Source organism: Nomascus leucogenys, chromosome 8 (genome assembly GCF_006542625.1).
Source record: "Nomascus leucogenys isolate Asia chromosome 8, Asia_NLE_v1, whole genome shotgun sequence".
NCBI classification, from domain to species: domain Eukaryota; kingdom Metazoa; phylum Chordata; class Mammalia; order Primates; family Hylobatidae; genus Nomascus; species Nomascus leucogenys.
The window spans coordinates 105,107,193-105,127,379 of NC_044388.1; the positions used below are offsets into that span (position 1 = coordinate 105,107,193).

The 20,187-nt window shown below is 49.2% G+C and overlaps 1 protein-coding gene across 2 annotated transcripts in view; it reads left to right on the top strand.

Annotated features, from left to right (window-relative positions):
- NUP188 (nucleoporin 188) overlaps positions 1-20,187 on the top strand; it is a 65,499-nt gene that overhangs the window by 43,815 nt on the left and 1,497 nt on the right. For both annotated transcript variants that reach the window (XM_030817982.1, XM_030817981.1), the window contains exons 21-40: positions 277-397; positions 547-613; positions 1,307-1,435; positions 1,765-1,904; positions 4,155-4,261; positions 7,524-7,730; positions 7,852-8,021; positions 8,698-8,767; positions 9,180-9,247; positions 9,643-9,838; positions 12,453-12,530; positions 12,840-12,925; positions 13,466-13,611; positions 13,917-14,098; positions 15,882-16,082; positions 16,237-16,329; positions 17,490-17,648; positions 17,991-18,128; positions 19,745-19,819; positions 19,901-20,128. In XM_030817982.1, the coding sequence (XP_030673842.1) occupies positions 277-397; positions 547-613; positions 1,307-1,435; positions 1,765-1,904; positions 4,155-4,261; positions 7,524-7,730; positions 7,852-8,021; positions 8,698-8,767; positions 9,180-9,247; positions 9,643-9,838; positions 12,453-12,530; positions 12,840-12,925; positions 13,466-13,611; positions 13,917-14,098; positions 15,882-16,082; positions 16,237-16,329; positions 17,490-17,648; positions 17,991-18,128; positions 19,745-19,819; positions 19,901-20,128 (2,661 nt within the window). The remainder of the gene's footprint in view (positions 1-276; positions 398-546; positions 614-1,306; positions 1,436-1,764; positions 1,905-4,154; positions 4,262-7,523; positions 7,731-7,851; positions 8,022-8,697; positions 8,768-9,179; positions 9,248-9,642; positions 9,839-12,452; positions 12,531-12,839; positions 12,926-13,465; positions 13,612-13,916; positions 14,099-15,881; positions 16,083-16,236; positions 16,330-17,489; positions 17,649-17,990; positions 18,129-19,744; positions 19,820-19,900; positions 20,129-20,187) is intronic.

Below are 20,187 nucleotides of genomic sequence, written 5' to 3' on the forward strand. Positions count from 1 at the left end.
GTGCCTCCCTTCTGTCCAGATTTAGCCTGCATCCCTTTTCTTCATGTTGGTGCCTTTTGTGACATTCTATTTCATCACTTTTTCTATACCAGAAAAGACCCACAACTTGGGCTCAACTATAAAGTAGGACTTTTGATGTTTCTTTTTTTTTCATTGATGACCAAGGTTTGCCTGGATTTCCTTTGGACCTATCTATGGTTTTGGAATTAAATCTCTAGGTAACTAAATGACTTCTCCTTAAATGTGCGGAAGCCCTCACTGCATGGTTTCTTGTAGGGGCAACTTGGTAGTACCCAGAGCCAAGGACTTGTACCCTGTGTAATGTTTGTGCTGAAGGAGATGCTTCCCAGCTACCATAAGTGGCGCTACAACTCTCATGGAGTGAGGGAACAGATTGGTAAGGAGAGCATGGACAGGGAAGACCTGGCATGGGCAGGGAAGACCTGGGGATTTCTGGCCTCCCTGGAGGGTTTTTTCTTTCCCTTTCTTGAGATAAGAGGTCATTACACAAGGCCACATCATTCCTCTGTCTTTTCTGGAGTCCAGGTTGCCTGATCCTGGAGCTGATTCATGCGATACTGAACCTATGCCACGAGACAGAGCTGCACAGCAGGTAATGAAGGGTTGATTACTAGAGCTTGGTGCTCGCCAAGGCAAGACACAGGCTTTTGCTGTGCGAAGCCGTCTCATTTCTTCCAGAGAATTTACCCTGCTTGAGCCCAGAACTCAGTAATCTTGAGGTTGTTAGTTGCTTTCCATTGGCTTGTTTATCATTTCTCACTGTGGACAGAGAAGTAGGAATGAGAGAGAGAGTGTGTGTGTGTGTGTGTGTGTATGTGTGTGTGTTTGTGTTTGTACACATACACTAATATATTAATCATTCTTTATGATCGTTACAAAAGTTCATTCCTGACAAGACACTCTTCATATATATCTACTTCCCAGGGCCAGTTACTATGTATTCTCGGTTTTTTCCTCTTTCTGTATTGACTGTAACTTTCTTTCCATGCCACTGCTCATAGATGTCTTATTTTAATGGTTCCATGCATTCCATCATATGGATTAATTATGATCCTCTTCAGTAGCTGTATCTGTTACTTGATGGACATTTAGATTGCTTCTCAGGGTGATCTTTAGGTGATCAAGTCTATTTCAGGAAAGTGATCAGAGTGCCTTCAGCTTGCAGAGAGCTGGTCTCCAGTGTCCAGTAGGTTAGGTTAGCCACCCTAGCCTAATTGGACAATGCCCTTCCTTCCAAGTTACACTGAGTGGCTCCCTGGTAACTCAGAACACCTCTGTCTTCCAGTCATACTCCCAGCCTGCAGTCTCTCTGCATCTGCAGCCTGGCATACACAGAAGCAGGACAGACAGTTATCAATATCATGGGCATTGGCGTGGACACCATTGACATGGTGATGGCTGCTCAGCCTCGAAGGTAGGGCTCCTTCTCCACGTTCCCTTTGTTTGTCTTTATTGTGCCTGCATGTTACTAATAACTCCAGTTTAAGTTAACTTGCAGTAGCTTTTAGAAGATGACATTGTTCTTCCTAGGACATAGCCTTTACATACCCTAGTGGCTGCTGTATAGATTGGCATATAGCAAAGGGAGTTGATTACTCCTCCTCTCTCCTAGTTTGGACTGGGGCCTCTAACAGAAGCTGTTGAACTCTGGGATTATTGTTGGAATCTAATTCATGAGAGCACATATATTGCGAATGAAGTCATACTGTCTGAATCATCTTTGGTTTCCATTTGGCACCCTAGTGATGGGGCAGAGGGCCAGGGGCAGGGCCAGCTGCTGATCAAGACAGTGAAACTGGCATTCTCCGTCACCAACAATGTTATTCGGCTGAAACCTCCTTCTAATGTGGTGTCCCCCCTGGAACAGGCTCTCTCACAACATGGTATGTATTTCTCTTCCAGTCATTTCTGCTCATAAATACGTATTTTAGGCAGTGTTTTTGGATGTCAACAGTATTTTCTGCTTTTTGAGGAAGTTTGGGAATGATTACCAGCTCCTTTCCTGAAATTGGAAACAAAAGGACTAGATGGTACTTTATTTCTGTCTCCTATTGATGATAGAATAATAGTTAAGAATGGCCCAGCGCAGTGGCTCACGCCTGTAATCTTAGCACTTTGGGAGGCCGAGGCGGGCGGATCACCTGAGGTCAGGGGTTCGAGACCAGCCTGACCAACATGGAGAAACCCCGTCTCTACTAAAAATACAAAATTAGCTGGGCGTGGAGGCGCATGCCTGTAATCCTGGTTACTCGGGAGGCTGAGGCAGGAGAATCGCTTGAACCCAGGAGGCGGAGGTTGCAGTGAGCCGAGATTGCGCCATTGCACTCCAGCCTGGGCGACGAGCAAAAACTCCGTCTAAAAAAAAAAAAAAAAAGAATAATAGTTAAGAATGCAGATTTGAAGTCAGACTGCCTTGGTTCAAATTTTGTATCCAATCAACTGTGTGACCTTGGGTGCATTTATTAAACAACTCTGCCTCTGATTTCTCATCTGTAAAATGGGGATAATGGTACAGGTTGAGTATCCCTGATCTGAAATGCTTGGGACCAGAAGTGTTTTGGGTTTCAGATTTTTTTTTCATATTTTGGAATAGTTGCAGTATACTTACCAGTTTAGCATAAATCCAAAATGTTCCAGTGAGCATTTCCTTTGAGCTGTATGTAGTTAGAGATTTTGACACACTCCAGATTTTTTTAAATTTTTTTTATTTTTATTATTTTTTTTTTGAGACAGTCTAGCTCTGTTGTCCAGGCTGGAGTGCAGTGGTGCAATCTCGGCTCACTGCAGTATCCGCTTCTGGGTTTAAGCAATCCTCCTGCCTCAGCCTCCCAAGTAGCTGGGATTACAGGCATCTGTCACCACGCCTGGCTAATTTTTGTTTTGTTTTGTTTTGTTTTTGTTTTGTTTTGTTTTGTTTGGTAGAGATGGGCTTTCGCTATGTTGGCCAGGCTGGTCTCCAACTCCTGACCTCAGGTGACTTGCCCTCTTTGGCCTCCCAAAGTGCTGGGATTACAGGCATGAGCCACCGTGCTCTAATTTCAGATTTTCAGATTATGGATGCCTGTAGTATCTTCCTAATAAGATTATAATAAAGGGCTGGGCATGGTGGCTCACGTCTGTAATCCCAGCACTTTGGGACGGTGAGGCTGGGGAGGATACTTTGAGTCCAGGAGTTCGAGACCAGCTTGGGCAACATAAGACCCCAATCTATACCAAAACAAACAAAAAAATTAGCTGGGCCTGGTGGCATATGCCTGTGGTCCCAGCTACTCAGGAGGTTGAGGTGGGGGCATTGCTTGAAGCTTGGCAGGTCAAAGCTGCAGTAAGCCATAATTTTGCCACTGCACTCCAGCTTGGGCAACATAGTGAAACCCTCTCTCAAAAAGAAAAAAAGATAGGCTGGGTGCGGTGGCTCACACTTGTAATCCCAGCACTTTGGGAGGCCGAGGTGGACGGATCATGAGGTCAGGAGTTTGCGACCAGCCTGGCCAACACAGTGAAACCCCGTCTCTACTAAAAATACAAAAATTAGCTGGGTGTGGTGGTGGGTGCCTGTAATCCCAGCACTTTGAGAGGCCGAGGTGGGTGGATCACCTGAGGCCAGGAGTTCGAGACCAGCCTGGCCAACATGGTGAAACCCTGTCTCTATTAAAAATTTAAAAAATTAGCTGGACGTGGTGGTGCACGCCTGTAATCCCAGCTACTTGGGAGGCTGAGGCGGGAGAATTGATTGAACCTGGGAGGTGGAGGTGCAGTGAGTCGAGATCACGCCACTGCACTCCAGCCTGGATGACTGAGTGAGACTCTTGTCTCAAAAAAATTAATTAATAAATAAAAATAAAATAAGCACCTATTTTATTCAAAATGTATCTTTGCTGTTGATGAATTGGGTTGAACTGTTTATCCCCAAATTCTGACTATTCTTTTGCTCCTGAATAAGGAGAAGGATACAGCCACCTGGGTTTGCTGTGGCCCTCCAAGTACTTGAGGGTAAATTCCTTCACATACACACTGTGAGTCTTTTTTGAAGCCAGTGCTCTAAGGACTTGAATGAGGCACACTTTTGAAGCCAATGCTCTAAGGACTTGAATGAGGCACACTTGATATCTAAACTGTTTCCTGTGCTGCTTTAGGTGCTCATGGAAACAACCTCATTGCTGTTCTAGCCAAATACATCTACCACAAACATGACCCTGCTTTGCCACGTCTTGCCATTCAGCTGCTGAAACGTCTGGCCACGGTAGGATCGTACTTCATGCACACACACTGTTTACATGAGGGTGTTTTTTTCCCCCTGATTGCAAAAGACATGCTCAGGCTACGTGCAGCAGCTTACGCCTGTATGTAATTCCAGCACTATGGGAGGCCGAGGTGGGAGGATCACTTGAGCCCAGGAGTTCAAGACAAGCCTGGGCCACATAGACCTCATCTCTAATATAGAAAAAAAGGAGAAAAGGCTGCATGCGGTGGCTCACGCCTGTAATTCCAGCACTTTGGGAGGCTGAGGCGGGTAGATCACAAGGTCAGGAGTTCAAGACCAATCTGGCCAAGATGGTGAAACCCCATCTCTCCTAAAAATACAAAAATTAGGGGGCCGGGCATGGTGGCTCGTGCCTGTAATCCCAGCACTTTGGGAGGCCGAGGCGGGCGTATCACAAGGTCAGGAGATCGAGACCAGCCTGGCTAATACGGTGAAACCCCGTCTCTACTAAAAAATACAAAAAATTAATGGGGCATTATGGCGGGCGCCTGTAGTCCCAGCTAATTGGGAGGCTGAGGCAGGAGAATGGCGTGCACCTGGGAGGCGGAGCTTGCAGTGAGCTGAGATCGCGCCACTGCACTCCAGCCTGGGTAACAGAGCGAGACTCCATCTCAAAAATTAGCCAGGTGTGGTGGCAGGTGCCTGTGATCCCAGCTACTTGGGAGCCTGAGGCAGAGAGTTGCTTGAACCCGGGAGGCAGAAGTCGCGGTGAGCTGAGATCACGCTGCTGCACTCCAGCCTGAGCGACAGAGGGAGACTCCGTCTCAAGATAAAAGGAGAAAAAAGACTTGCTTATTGTAAAATATTTATTTAAATGTTACAAATAGATGTAACAGAAAGTTAAGATGCCCTATGATCTCATTCCAAGAATCCCTGTGGGCAAGGTGATATGCCATGCTCCAGATTTCTTTCTTTCTTTCTTTTTTTGAAACAGGGTCTGGCTATGTCTCCGAGGCTGTACTCCACACTTCTTTTCTGTGTTCTTGTATTTTAAAAAGTATTGGCTGGCTGGGCGCGGTGGCTCACGCCTATAATCCCAGCACTTTGGGAGGCTGAGGCGGGCGGATCACGAGGTCAGGAGATCAAGACCATCCTGGCTAACACAGTGAAACCCCGTCTCTACTAAAAATACAAAAACTTAGCCGGGCCTGGTGGCAGGCGCCTGTAGTCCCAGCTACTCGGGAAGCTGAGGGAGGAGAATGGCGTGAACCCCGGGGGGCGGAGCCTGCAGTGAGCGGAGATCGCGCCACTGCACTCCAGCCTGGGCGACAGCGAGACTCTGAAAAAAATAAAATAAAAAAAAATAAAAAGTATTGGCTGGGCGCTATGGCTCACACCTGTAATCTCAGTACTTTGGGAGGCTGAAGCAGGTGGATCACGAGGTCAGGGGTTAAAGACCAGCCTGGCCAAGATGGTGAAACCCCATCTCTACTAAAAATACCAAAATTAGCTGGGTGGCAGGTGCCTGTAATCTCAGCTACTCAGGAGGCTGAGGCAGGAGAATCGCTTGAAACTGGGCAACAGAGATTGCAGTGAGCCGAGATCACATCACTGCACTCCAGCCTGGGCGATAGAGTGAGACACCGCCTCAAAAAAAAATAAAAAAGGTATTTGGGGCTGGGCGTGGTGGCTCACACCTGTAATCCCAGGACTCTGGGAGGCCCAGGTGGGTGGATTGCCTGAGCTCAGGAGTTTGAAACCATCCTGGGCAACACGGTGAAACCCCATCTCTACTAAAATACAAAAAAATTAGCCGGGTGTGGCTGCGTGTGCCTGTAGTCCCAGGTACTCAGTAGGCTGAGGCAGGAGAATTGCTTGAACCGGGGAGGCAGAGGTTACAGTGAGCCGAGTTCGCACCACTGCACTCTAGCCTGGGCAACAGTCAAAAAAAAAAAAAAAAGTATTTGAGTGTGTACTTTTGTTCTTTATAAAAGCAGAATTCCTGGTACTGTTTTGTTTTTGTTTTTTTTTTTTTTTTGAGACAGAGTCTCACTCTGTTGCCTAGGCTGGAGTGCAGTGGCGCGATTTTGGCTCACTGCAAGCTCCGCCTCCTGGGTTCACGCCATTCTCCTGCCACAGCCTCTCGAGTAGCTGGGACTACAGGCGCCTGCCACTGCGCCCAGCTAATTTTTTGTATTTTTTTTTAGTAGAGACGGGGTTTCACCGTTGTCTCGATCTCCTGACCTTGTGATCTGCCCGCTTGGCCTCCCAAAGTGCTGGGATTGCAGGCATGAGCCACTGCGCCCAGCCCTTCCTGGTACTGTTTTTCTTTTGAGACAGTCCCACTCCATCACCCAGGCTGGAGTGCCGTGGCATGATCTCACTGCAGCCTCCACCTCCCAGGTTCATGCGATTCTCCTTTCTAAGCCTCCCAGGTTGCTGGGATTACAGACGCCCACTACAACACCCAGCTGATTTTTTGTATTTTTAGTAGGGACGAGGTTTTGCCATGTTGGCCAGGCTAGTCTTGAACTCCTGACCTCAAGTGATCTGCCTGCCTCAGCCTCCGAACATGCTGGGATTATAGGCGTGAGCCACTGTGCCTGGCCCCTGGTACTGTTTTATGACTGGCTTCCTTCACTTGATACCATATCAAGCAGTCTTGATGTGCTTGATGGGCACATTTGGACTTCCTTCATTCTTTGTCTTTTTTCCTTTTTTTAATTTGGACTTACTTCATTCTTTTTAATGTTTGCATATCACATCCTAGAATGGATGCATCCTGATTTATTTGGGCTACTTTCTGTCTTTCACTATTACAAGCAGTGCTGCAGTGAACATTATTATCCCTACCACCCTGTAAACATTTGTTTACAGTTCCAAAGATTTAGGTAGGTATAAATGAACATGATATTTTTTATTAGATATTTCCAAATTACCTTCCAAAAAACATTGTAACAGTTTATACTTCTAACACCAAGTATTCTATCCTTGCTGCAAGAACTTCATCATTGTTTAGTCTTTGCCAATCTAATAAGCAAAAAAATGTTTCACTTTTCAGTTTGTCTTTATTTAACCATGAGGGAAGTTGAGCATTCCTTTATACTGATGACTGTCTTTCCTGTGAATTTGGGGGCATCTCATGCTTGTTTGTGGTGATGTCCCTTTTAGCCCAGAGCTGTAGTCTGGATGCTTCCCTTTCTGCCAATTTTCTGGGAGCTCTTCAGTGTCCTTCTGCGGGAGCCCATTGAGGTTTTTGTGGAAGCAGAGCTCCAAGCCTGTGTGTTCCGGTCTCCACCAGGTGGCCCCAATGTCAGTGTATGCTTGTCTGGGCAATGATGCGGCTGCCATTCGTGATGCCTTCCTGACCCGATTGCAGAGCAAAATTGAGGACATGCGCATCAAAGTCATGATTCTAGAGTTCCTCACGGTTGCAGTAGAGACCCAGCCAGGCCTCATCGAACTGTTTCTGAACCTGGAAGTTAAGGATGGCAGTGATGGCTCAAAGGTAAGTCTGTAACCTGGGATGATGCTGGGAGTTGGCTCCCTGGGAGGCAGATGCTGGGCTCTGCAAGTACAGCTGCTGGCAGTGGCTGTGGAACTGAACTCTTACCTGTCCCTTCTTGCAGGAATTCAGCCTTGGGATTTGGAGCTGTCTCCATGTAGTGCTGGAGCTGATTGATTCCCAACAGCAAGATCGATACTGGTGCCCACCCCTGCTGCATCGTGCCGCCATTGCCTTTTTGCATGCTCTGTGGCAGGATCGGAGGGACAGTGCCATGCTGGTCCTCCGAACCAAGTAAGTCTGCCTCTGGGAGTAGTTTCATTGTTCTGGTCTACAAAATGGGAGTAACAATAGCTCTTATCCCAGAGGTTTGTTGTGACAGTTCACTGGGAATAAGAGTGCTTAGTCCTGGTTCAATACCTGGGAGTTTTACACTAATTCTCTTTCTAATGCTGCTGCAAGTATTAAGGATCTTTAAATATTAAGCACCTGGAAGGTTCAGTTGCTTTTGTGTTCCTGCCTTTTGCTAACTAGCTGCATCAAAACTCATTATTCTTGAGAAACAGTAGATTCAGGAGAGAGGGTCTTGCTCAAGTCACTGGATTAAATGAAACATTCTGTTCTATTGGACCTGCTGGCACAAAGGGAAGGAGTGTTAAAAGGCTAAATTTGGGAGTCTGCTGTCTTATTTCCCTCCCTCCACTTCTGTGGGGCTTTTGGGAATCTACAGTGGAAGGAAATCTTGAAGAGTTTTTGTTGATCAACTCTATAATGCACAAGTGTGATTCATAAGAGGAAAATGTAATTTTATCTGTGGAAACCTTTCATTTATACAGGAATAACTGACTTATCAGACACATAAAGATTGAGACTGGTAAAATACGAAGTGACCACCAAAGGGAGCTTGAGAGAGGAGAAAATGACTGTGAGAGGGAAAAAGTATGATTTCAAACATTTATTTCCTTTTTAGACCCAAGTTTTGGGAAAATTTAACCAGTCCGCTGTTTGGAACCCTTTCTCCTCCCTCTGAAACATCAGAGGTAAGCTGTGGCAGAGGGCAGGATGGTGGCTACAAGTCCCTGGGAGGAAAGGTTGTGGGCTGTGAGATGGGGCCGTAGACAATGATACCTCCCTAAACAACAGAATGTTCTCTTCACTAGAAACGTCTTTCTCAGGGAAGTGCCTGCTTTCTGTCCCTTTAATGTCTTGCTTTGGGAAGGAAAGTGGTTTGTGTTACTGTGTGTTGGTGGCTCTGTGGTCTTCTCCATTCAGTTGGAGACACTGTGGACCTGATGCTTCTGCTCTTGCAAGTCAGGCCGTTCACATTCAACAGGGGTTGTACTAACTTGTTCTGCAAGTGTTGGGCCCCTGCTCTGTTCCCTGTTTGATATACTGGGGGAGATCAGTGATCAGAGATGTGATAATTGCCTGTTCTGCTATCTGTCTCCACAGCCCAGCATCCTGGAAACCTGTGCCCTAATCATGAAGATAATTTGCTTGGAGATATACTATGTAGTTAAGTGAGTACTTTCCCCTCTTGAGATTTTAACTGAAGGTTGGGGGAGTGGGAGTTGGTGGCCTACCACTGGGTGCATGGCTGGAAGAGCAAAGGCAGAGGAGAGAACTGGTTTGGAACCATTCATGGAGGGCCAGTGAGCTGTGTTCCTGGCCAATCCACCGATGGCATTTATGATTGTCAGAAAGAGTTATTGTGAAACAAACTCCATGCAACTGGGATTTTATGGAGGAGGAATCCTGGAAAGGCCTCAGCCTAACCCACACGTTAGAGGTGTCCTGGAGCCGTCTGCCTTTAAGCCCATGCAAGGTTGTTTTCTCTGCCTCGACAAGGGTCTGTACCCATTATATTCCCATCTGCTTTCAAAATCTAACTGGAGGTTTTTTCTTGGCACTGTAGGGGTTCATTAGACCAGTCGTTAAAAGATACACTGAAGAAATTTTCCATCGAGAAACGCTTTGCCTACTGGTCAGGGTATGTCAAGTCATTGGCAGTTCACGTGGCCGAAACAGAAGGCAGCAGCTGCACCTCCTTGTTAGAGTACCAGATGCTGGTGTCCGCCTGGAGGATGCTTCTCATCATTGCCACCACTCATGTAAGACCCTTTTGGGGAGAGTTTTCACTTTGGTACCTTGGCAATGATGTGTTAAGATATCTAGCAGATATAGCTCCTTGTGAGGAAGAATTAATCAGGGTTTATTCCTGAGAGCTAAACTGTAATAGGTTCTATGCTGAGAGATTGGGGCTGTGGGGTATTTGAGGGTGTTGGGTCCAAGAGACCATTAAGAGGAATGCAGAGAAGTGATTTGAAATCCTTTCAGAGTTCCTAAAGCCTCCTGTGCCTCCCTTAGGCCTTGGCTGGGTCTTAGCTGCTCCCTGGCTGCATCTGCCTCTTGTGCAAAGGCATAACTGTCTTCTCGTGCTGTGTACCTTGTAGATGCTAGGTCAATAAATACTTGTTGACTAGTCAGCAGGGAGCTGTGACAGCTGCAGCAGCACCCTCTCTAAAAAGCAGTTTGTCATTGGTTCTAGAAACTGCATTTCCTGGTCTTAGAAAAAGAACAGAGGCCATTGTCTCTATACTCTGTCTACTGGCAGTTGGTTTTGAGAGAGATAACATCTGGAAGAAATGCATTGTTCTTGGTTTTTTTGTGATTTGACACCATCACGCTGTATCATAAGGACTTGGTATTGAAGTGTTCTTCCTTGGGGTATCCAGATTAATTTTGTTTTTTCTTGAGACGGAGTCTTGCTCTGTCACCTAGGCTGGAATGCAGTGGTGCGATCTTGGCTTACTGCAACCTCCACCTCCCGGGTTCAAGCAATTCTCCTGTCTCGGCCTCCCAGGTAGCTGGGATTATAGGCGCATGCCACCACGCCCAGCTAATTTTTGTATTTTTCGTAGAGATGGGGTTTCACCTTGTTGGTCAGGCTGGTCTCGAACTCCTGACTTCAGGTGATCCACCCACCTCGGCCTCCCAAAGTGCTAGGATTACAGGTGTGAATCACCACGCTTGGCCAGATTAATCTTTTGACTTCATGAACAACTTCAGCTTGATAGATGCCTCCTTGTTCCAAGCACCTCCTACATCTGTGAGATTTGTTGCCTAGTGCCAGACTGCCCACAGGCTTGGAGCTTTGAGCCTAGAAGGGGCAGGTTTGTGGCTACTCTTGCTGTGGCATAGTGGTTTTGGACCCCTAAGACTCCATACACACTTAAAGGCTCACCTGTCTTTGAGAGTGGTTGATTCCCCAGGGTATAACCTTTATGTCACCTGCCTTTTAGGCCCTAGGTAGGTAGCAGTTCTTGAATTGTAGCTCTGAAAATCCCACCATCCTCTTTCCCCAAAGGAAACCTGTCTGTCTCACCTGTCTACCTATACAAAAGAAAAGAAAAAAAAAGAGAAAGAAACCTAAGTCCAGGATGTTGGTCACCCATTCATTCTCTTAATGGCATTAGTGGAATGCTTCCAGGCATTGGGATACAGCAGTGAATAAGGTAGATAAGATCTTTGATCGCATAGAGAGTGCCCTATGATGGAGGAGGTAAATTATAAACAAATTCACCAATAAAAAGTATGGTTTCAGATAGTGATAATTTGCTGTGAAGGAAATAAAGTGCTGTGGTAATGAACACATGAGATAGAAGTAGTCAGGGTGGCCTTCTCTGAGTGGTGATGTCTCAGCTGAGAGCTGAATGTGTGAAGAAGCCTTCCAGGTGGAGCCCGTGGAGGAGAGAAGTCTAGGCAGATGGACTTGCAAGTGCAAAGTTCCAGCAGTGGAAAAGAGCTTGATATGTTCACGAAAGAGGCAAGCAGGGTTGGACTAGAGTGAGCACAGATGGGACTGATACTACAGTCAGTTGGACCAGATCCTGTGGGGTCTTTGGACCATGTTGAAGAGCTTGGTTTGCGTTTCCCAGGCACTGGGAAGCCTTTCAAGGATTCTAAGCAGAGGGAGGACAGAGTCTCAAAGAGGAGGTGAACCTGGGCTTGATTCTGACCATATCTAAGGGTCCACAGAAGAATAGCAGGGCCTTCAAGCCCTATTTTACCTTATTCTTTAGGGGACAGGATCTCAATCTGTTGTCCAGGTTGGAGTGCAGTGGTGCGATCATGGCTCACTGCAGCCTCAACCTCCAGGGCTCACATGATCTTCCCACCTCAGCCTCCCAAGTAGCTAGGACTACAGGCATGCGCCACCATACCCAGCTAATTAAACATTTTTTGTTGTTGTTGAGCTATGGTCTCATCATGTTGCCCAGACTATAAGCCCTATTTTATTTTATTTATTTATTTAAGACGGAGTCTTGCTCTGTCACCAGGCTGGAGTGCAGTGGCGCGATCTCGGCTCACTACAACCTCCGCTTCCTGGGTTCAAGCAATTCTCCTGCCTCAGCCTCCCGAGTAGCTGGGACTACAGGTGTGCGCCACCATGCCTGGCTAATTTTTGCATTTTTAGTAGAGACAGGGTTCCACCATGTTGGCCAGGATGGTCTTGATCTCCTGACCTCGTAATCTGCCCACCTCGGCCTCCCAAAGTGTTAGGATTACAGGCATGAGCCACCACGCCTGGCCTATATAAGCCCTATTTTAAATCAGGGAGACTGTTTTACCAATGACTAATTGCCTAGCAGAGGACCCCATGTTTCTTGGCCTCTAAAATCTGGAAAATTTTCCGAGCTGAAACCTTTTTCTGTTCCTTTGCAGGCAGATATAATGCACCTGACTGACTCTGTGGTGCGTCGCCAGCTCTTTCTTGACGTGCTTGATGGAACCAAAGCGTTAGTAAGTGTGTCTGGGAGATTTCACATTTCTCCCAAGGAGGTTGTCTTTGAAGTCAAATAGCGGAGGTCATGAGTCTGCCAGCCAGCCGCACAAATGGTCAGGTCACAGGGCTCACGTTGGCCTGGGAGGCCTGAGGCTGTAGTGAGTCAGCAGAGCTCTGCTGCTGCCATGCCAACCCTGGCTTCTCCCCCTCCACTCCACTCCTGTGAGCTCACTGCTGGGGAAGAAAGGCAGTGAGGCCAGAGGTGCCCTGTGGATGGCATGCGAATCTTGCCACTGACTTCTGACTGGTGTGCTGTCTCCTTTCAGCTCCTAGTTCCAGCCTCAGTGAACTGCCTTCGCCTCGGCTCCATGAAGTGCACTCTGCTGCTTATCCTCCTCCGGCAGTGGAAGAGGTGAGGCTGTGCCAGGAGAGGCAAGCCCGAGGCCAGAGTCTTCTTGTCAGTGCCTGCTTGCCTTCCTGAAAGGGAGAAATAGTGGGTGGAAGCTGGGTTGGTTTTCCATCTTGAGGAATGGGAGTGACATAGCAGATAGGAGGTGAGGCAGACTGGTGGGTATCCTGATTTGGAGCAGGGGCAGTGTGTGGCCTTTTATGAGGTATTTTGTCTCACTCCCCACCCTGTATTCTTTTTTTTTTTTTTTTTGAGACAGAGTCTCTGTCGCCCAGGCTGGAGTGCAGTGGCGCGATCTTGGCTCACTGCAACCTCCGCCTCCCAGGTTCAAGTGATTCTTGTGCCTCAACCTCCCTAGTAGCTGGGATTACAGGCGCGCTACCATGCCTAATTTTTGTATTTTTAGTAGAGACAGGGTTTCACCATGTTGGCCAGGCTGGTCTCGAACTCCTGACCCCAGGTGATCTGCCCGCCTTGGCCTCCCAAAGTGCTAGGATTACAGGCATGAGCCACCACGCCTGGCCCACCCAGTATTCTTTCTAGAGAGTTAGGTTCTGTGGATGAAATCCTTGGACCCTTGACGGAGATCCTGGAGGGAGTGCTGCAGGCCGACCAGCAACTCATGGAGAAGACCAAGGCCAAGGTGTTCTCAGCATTCATCACAGTGTTGCAAATGAAGGAGATGCGAGGTGAGGGGCAGAGGCAGGGGGAGCAGCAGCTGCAGTCTGCCCACTCCTGCTGACAGCCGGGCGGGGCTTCCTTCAGCTTAGGGCCACACGTTTCTTCTGGGACTTTTGAGTTTCCAGTCTTGGAATTCTTACTCCAAGAAAGCTATTTTTTTTCCCTCACGTGTCTTCTCCCTCCTCTTCCACTGGACAGATGCTGTCCCTCTTAGTGCCCTACATCCCCAGCCCCTTCCTAGGAAGGAAACCTTGGTGTACAGTGAGAGTTGGCCTGGTGAGCATGACAGCGTCCCTCCCTGTCTATTCTGCAGTAAGTGACATCCCCCAGTACTCCCAGCTGGTGCTGAATGTCTGTGAGACCCTCCAAGAGGAAGTGATTGCACTCTTCGACCAGACCCGCCACAGTCTGGCATTAGGCAGTGCCACAGAGGACAAGGACAGCATGGAGACTGACGACTGTTCTCGGTCCCGGCACAGGGACCAGCGTGATGGGGTGAGAGAGTGCCCTAGAAGGCCATCCATCCTTTCCACTGCCCGCCAGCTCTGTGCCTGACTCTGGGGATAACTAGTGAGCAAGACAGATAGTCGCTGCACTTCTGGAGTTCACGGCCTGGTGGGAAAGGTTAATAGATCAGACTCTGCAGAAAAGCAGAAGCAGCCCATTGTACTGCAGGAGAGAAGTGTAGGGAGAACTTAGTCTCACTTCTAACCTGATCTGGGACTTAGGTGCCTTTTCAGCAATGACTTAGGGATTGTAGCGGTGGGCAAATGCAGGATCCGAAGTGAAATAGGAAATGATGTAGGGCTAAAAAGCAGGGGAAAAAATTGATCTCATTTTTACTTCAGAAAGATCGCTCTGGACTTAAACTCCAGGCCTCGAGCCATCCTCCCAGTTCAGCCTCCCAAAGTGTTGGGATTACAGGCGTGCCCAAGAAAGATCACTCTGGATGCAGTATTGAATAGTATTTTTCAAATTGTGGGATCATGACCTATTAGAGAGAGTCTTGAAATTAGCACATTTTGTTACAACCAGTATTTTTTTTTTTTTTTTTTTTTTTTTGAGACAGAGTCTTGCTCTGTCACCCAGGCTGGAGTGCAGTGGCGCAATCTTGGCTCACTGCAAGCTCTGCCTCCCGGATTCACGCCATTCTCCTGCCTCAGCCTCCCGTGTAGCTGGGACTACAGGTGCCCGCCACCACTCCCGGCTAACTTTTTCTATTTTTCATAGAGACGGGGTTTCACCGTGTTAGCCAGGATGGTCTCGATCTCCTGACCTCGTAATCCACCCGCCTTGATCTCCCAAAGTGCTGGGATTACAGGCGTGAGCCACCACACCTGGCCACAACCAGCATTTTTTAAAAATAAAGTAGAATAAAATGTTTAAGAAAATATCACTGTGCTTTGTGTGATGTTAGGGTAGGTATTTTTAGTGAAAAACTGTAAATGTGTACATGAGGGTACAGTCTAAAAAGTCTGTGGGTCAGGCGCGGTGGCTCAAACCTGTAATCCCAGCACTTTGGGAGGCCGAGGCGGGCAGATCACGAGGTCAGGAGATCGAGACCATCCTGGCTAACACGGTGAAACCCTGTCTATGAAAAATACGAAAAATTAGCCGGGCATGGTGGCAGGCACCTGTAGTCCCAGCTACTCGGGAGGCTGAGGCAGGAGGATGGCGTGAACCCAGGAGCGGAGGTGGCAGTGAGCCGAGATCGCGCCATTGCACTCCAGCCTGGGGGACAGAGCGAGACTCCATCTCAAAAAAAAAAAAAAAAGAAAAATGTCTTTATGACTCTGGGTCATGGCCAAAAAGAAGTTTGAAAGGCCACTGGTACAAGGATAGATTAGAGAGGATGGAGCAGGACCACTTAGGAGATGGTTGCAGTAGCAAAGCGAGAGGCAGCATCGGGCAGGGTTGTAGGGGTCCCTCAGACTCCATGTGGTAGAGTTGGTTGGAGTGTCCAACATGAGACAAGAGGTGGCACTGACAAGGGTGGTGGCAGTGTGGGAGGTGGGAGGGAAGAGGCGGGGGTAGCTCCATTCAGTTTAGGGTTGGTCATTAGATTGGTTGGAGTTGCTGCTGTTCATTGAGAGCTGGACATAGGAGAGGGGCAGAGTGGGAGAGAGTGTGCATTCTGTGTTACTCAAGCTCACTTAGCAATGTGCGTAACCAAGCAGGTCTTGGGCAACCAGGCCCACAGCTGCCTGTCGTCCTCGTCCTCTTCCTCCTCCTCTTCTTCTTCCCCCTTTTACTCATCTTTGCCCCTGGGCCCCAGCAGGTGTGTGTCTTGGGCCTGCACTTGGCCAAGGAGCTGTGTGAGGTAGACGAGGATGGTGACTCCTGGCTGCAGGTAACCCGCAGGCTCCCCATCCTACCCACCCTCCTCACCACTCTAGAGGTTAGCCTTCGCATGAAGCAGAACCTGCATTTCACTGAGGCCACATTGCATCTGCTCCTCACCCTGGCTCGCACTCAGCAGGTAGGAGGCCAGCCCTAAGGCAGGAGGGAGCGTCCTTGCTTGCCTGGGTGGGTTCTGACAGTCCCAGAAGCTGTGATCTAGCCTGAGAGCCCTACCTACCCTGGGCAGGGCAGGGGCAGGCTCCATCTCATTCCCTGTCTTTCCCTCCTCCCAGGGAGCCACAGCAGTGGCTGGAGCTGGCATCACCCAGAGCATTTGTTTGCCCCTTCTGAGTGTGTACCAGCTGAGCACCAACGGCACAGCACAGGTGAGTGTCAGGAGCTTGCCAGGAGGCCCAGCCTGGCCAACCTACAGTTCCGTTGAAAAGCGTCCTCCCAGGCCGGGCGCGGTGGCTCACACCTGTAATCCCAGCACTTTGGGAGGCCGAGGCGGGCGGATCACGAGGTCAGGAGATCGAGACCATCCTGGCTAACATGGTGAAACCCCGTCTCTACTAAAAATACAAAAAATTAGCCGGGCGTGGTGGCAGGCGCCTGTAGTCCCAGCTACTCAGGAGGCTGAGGCAGGAGAATGGCGTGAACCCGGGAGGCGGAGCTTGCAGTGAGCCGAGATCGCGCCACTGCACTCCAGCCTGGGCGACAGAGCAAGACTCCGTCTCAAAAAAAAAAAAAAAAAAAAGAAAAGAAAAGCGTCCTCCCCTACCTTTCCTCAGAAGTTGCTTTCCTCTTAATTGCCTAATACACTGATGGTGAGGAATCTTCCCTGCCCCAGGCGGATCTCTAGCAAGAGAAACTCACCACTGAAAGGCACCGCCTGGCCTTTGTGCACTACCTCTGGGAGATGGGATGGATTCTTCCCATTGCAGGTGTGAGGAAGACTAAACCAGATTGATAACACATCCCTGGACCAGGCCTCTAGCCAAGGCAGCTGTCCTTTCCTGTCATTCCCAAAGACAGTGTGTCTTTGTGACTTCTCCACCCCTGCACCACCAGACCAGGACTGGGAGAAGGGAAGTGGGTGGTTTGGGGGCTTGATGGGGCCTCAGCACGCTGCCCTCTGTGTCCCTTGGTTATTTCTAGTTTAACAGATATCTCCTAATTTCAAAAGAGTAGTCTTCACCTGAACCTCTCTCTCTCATGAGAGTCGTCAAGTATTTGGTCATCTAGCCCAGCTACCCCTTAGAGGAAGCATGTAGGGGCCAGAGCAGGGCAGTGACATGTCCAGGTTTGCATAGCTTGTCAGTGGCAGACCTGAGTCTGGAACCCTGGATCTTGTGTCTCAGCCTGGTGCTCTTTCCTTGAATCTGCTGGCCTTGGCCCCTTTCTGGCCCTGGTGGCCAGGCAGTGGCTGTGTCTATTCTGGGAGATCTTTTCCTTTCAGCGCAGCTGGGCTGCCTTAGTTGCTGTACTGCAAGGAGGTCCTGCCTCTCGGCAGGGTTCCTGAGCCTGTCTGCTGTTTGTGTCTTAGACACCTAGTGCCTCTCGGAAGTCCCTGGATGCCCCCTCTTGGCCAGGAGTCTACCGCCTGTCCATGTCCTTGATGGAGCGGCTGCTCAAAACTCTGCGCTACAACTTCCTGACTGAGGCCCTGGACTTCGTGGGTGTCCACCAGGAGCGGACCTTACAGGTGAGGGGCTGCCTGCATCGCAGGGGTGGGAGTTTCAGGGTAAAAAGTGTTCTGGGCCATTCATGGGGCAAGTGGGTGTGGAGCCTGGGCCTCAGTAGCAGAGGGTTGTCGATGCCTTCATTTCTGAGATGCTCTAAGTACTCTGCTGGCTTACTGGCCAGCCAGTCTGCTGAGGCACGGGAACAGTCTCGGGTCAGAATCCTGGTTGTACCACTAAAGCCATTTCTTTGCCACCTCAGCATTTGGGGGCCCGGGACGTTTCCTCTCCACAGGAGGGTAGGTGTGGGTATGTCAGGTCCCTCAGCCATCCCCATCTTTCCCTGATGTCTGCTTTCCTCCCAGTGCCTCAATGCAGTGAGGACAGTGCAGAGTCTGGCCTGCCTGGAGGAGGCGGACCACACCGTGGGTTTTATTCTGCAGCTCTCCAACTTCATGAAGGAGTGGCACTTCCACCTGCCTCAGCTCATGCGTGATATCCAGGTGAGGGCCCCAGATGGTGTCTTGGAGTCTGGGTTAATGCTTGGAGACAGGGAGGCTGTGAGCTCTCGCTGGGGCACCCCTAGTGAATTGCAGGATGTTCCTGAACGGGGGCTTTTCCCTTGGGGAGCACAGGGTTTGTTGTCATGTGCTTACTCTGGCTAAACGTTTCCTTCTATAGTCAAGGGCAGCCATGTAGGTTAAGAACTTGGACTTTTATCAGTTAGATCTTGGTTCAGATCCCTTAAGAATACACCTGGGGCCGGGCGTGGTGGCTCACGCCTGTAATCTTAGCACTTTGGGAGGCAGTCAGGAGTTCGATATCAGTCTGACCAACATGGTGAAACCCTGTCTCTACTAAAAATACAAAAATTAGCTGGGTGTGGTGGCACATGACTGTAATCCCAGCTACTCAGGAGGCTGAGGTGGGAGAATCGCTTGAACCTGGGAGGCGGAGGTTGCAGTGAGCCAAGATTGAACCATTACACTCCAGCCTGGGTGACAGAGCGAGACTCCGTCCCCAAAAAAGAGAAAAAAAAAAAAAAATGGCCGGGTGCAATAGGCTCATTCCTGTAATCCCAGCACTTTGGGAGTTCAAAGCGGGCGGATCATGAGGTCAGGAACTCAAGACCAGCCTGGCCAACATGGTGAAACCCCATCTCTACTAAAAATACAAAAGTTATCTGGGTGTGGTGGCACACGCCTGTAGTCCCAGCTACTCAGGATCGGGAGGCTGAGGCAAGAGAATGGCTTGAACCCAGGAGGCGGAGGTTGCAGTGAGCCGAGGTCACACCACTGCACTCCAGCCTGGCAACAAATTGAGACTCCGTCTCAAAAAAAAAAAACCTAAGCAAAACTAAAAAAACACACACAACTGGAGCTGGGAACCAGCTGGAGAAGGGGTGAGGAAAGAACACAGGCTCCAGAGCCAGGCAAGCTTCTCTTATCTGCTGGTTGTATGACCTTGGCCAAGTCACTTCAGTTATTTGTATCCTTTTATTATTTTCCTATAAAATGGAATCAGCCATAATCCTCATCTTCATTTTATTTATTTACTTATTTTGAGACAGAGTTTTGCTCTGTCACCCAGGCTGGAGTGTAGTGGCATGATTTCGGCTCATTGCAAGCTCCGCCTCCCAGGTTCATGCCATTCTCCTGCCTCAGCCTCCTGAGTAGCTGGAACTACAGGCACCCACCACCATGCCTGGCTAATTTTTTGTAGTTTTAGTGGAGACGAGGTTTCACCATGTTAGCCAGGATGGTCTCGATCTCCTGACCTCGTGATCCGCTTGCCTCAACCTCAAAAGTGCTGGGATTACAGGCGCCCAGCCTCATCTTTATTTTAGGACCTTACAATATACCAGGCACCTAGCTGGGTCTCAGGGAGACAGTCCAGTCCTGAGCCCTGCTGGCCCCAAGTTTGTAGCCCTGAGTACTTAATGGCTATAAGGGCTTTAAGCTGGAAAGTGGCCAGGGGAGCATGAGGGTAGGAGGGAGAGAAGAGCAGCAGCAAGTGAGAGGAGCACGTGGGTGTTACATGGAGGACTATTGGGTTGGTCTAGTTGGGTGACTGGGCTGCTGACAAGAGAATCCCCTCATCTCTCCTGTGTCTCTCCCAGGTCAACCTGGGTTACTTGTGCCAGGCATGCACTTCCCTCCTGCACAGTCGAAAGATGCTACAGCATTACTTACAGGTAAGCGTCCTATGCCATGAGGGCCTGGAATACCTCATGCTGGCTTCCCGAGCTCCACCTTCATTTCTTGACTCTCCTTAGAACAAAAATGGGGATGGCCTCCCCTCGGCCGTTGCCCAGCGAGTCCAGAGGCCACTGTCTGCTGCTTCTGCTGCCCCCTCCTCCTCCAAGCAGCCTGCTGCTGACACAGAGGCATCAGAGCAGCGGGCCTTGCACACAGTCCAGTATGGCCTTCTCAAGATCCTCAGCAGGACACTGGCAGCCCTGCGCCACTTCACCCCAGATGTCTGCCAGATCCTGCTGGATCAGGTACTGGCCATCATCTGTTCAGCACCACCTCCCCTAAAGGCTCTGCTCTGCTGTGTACC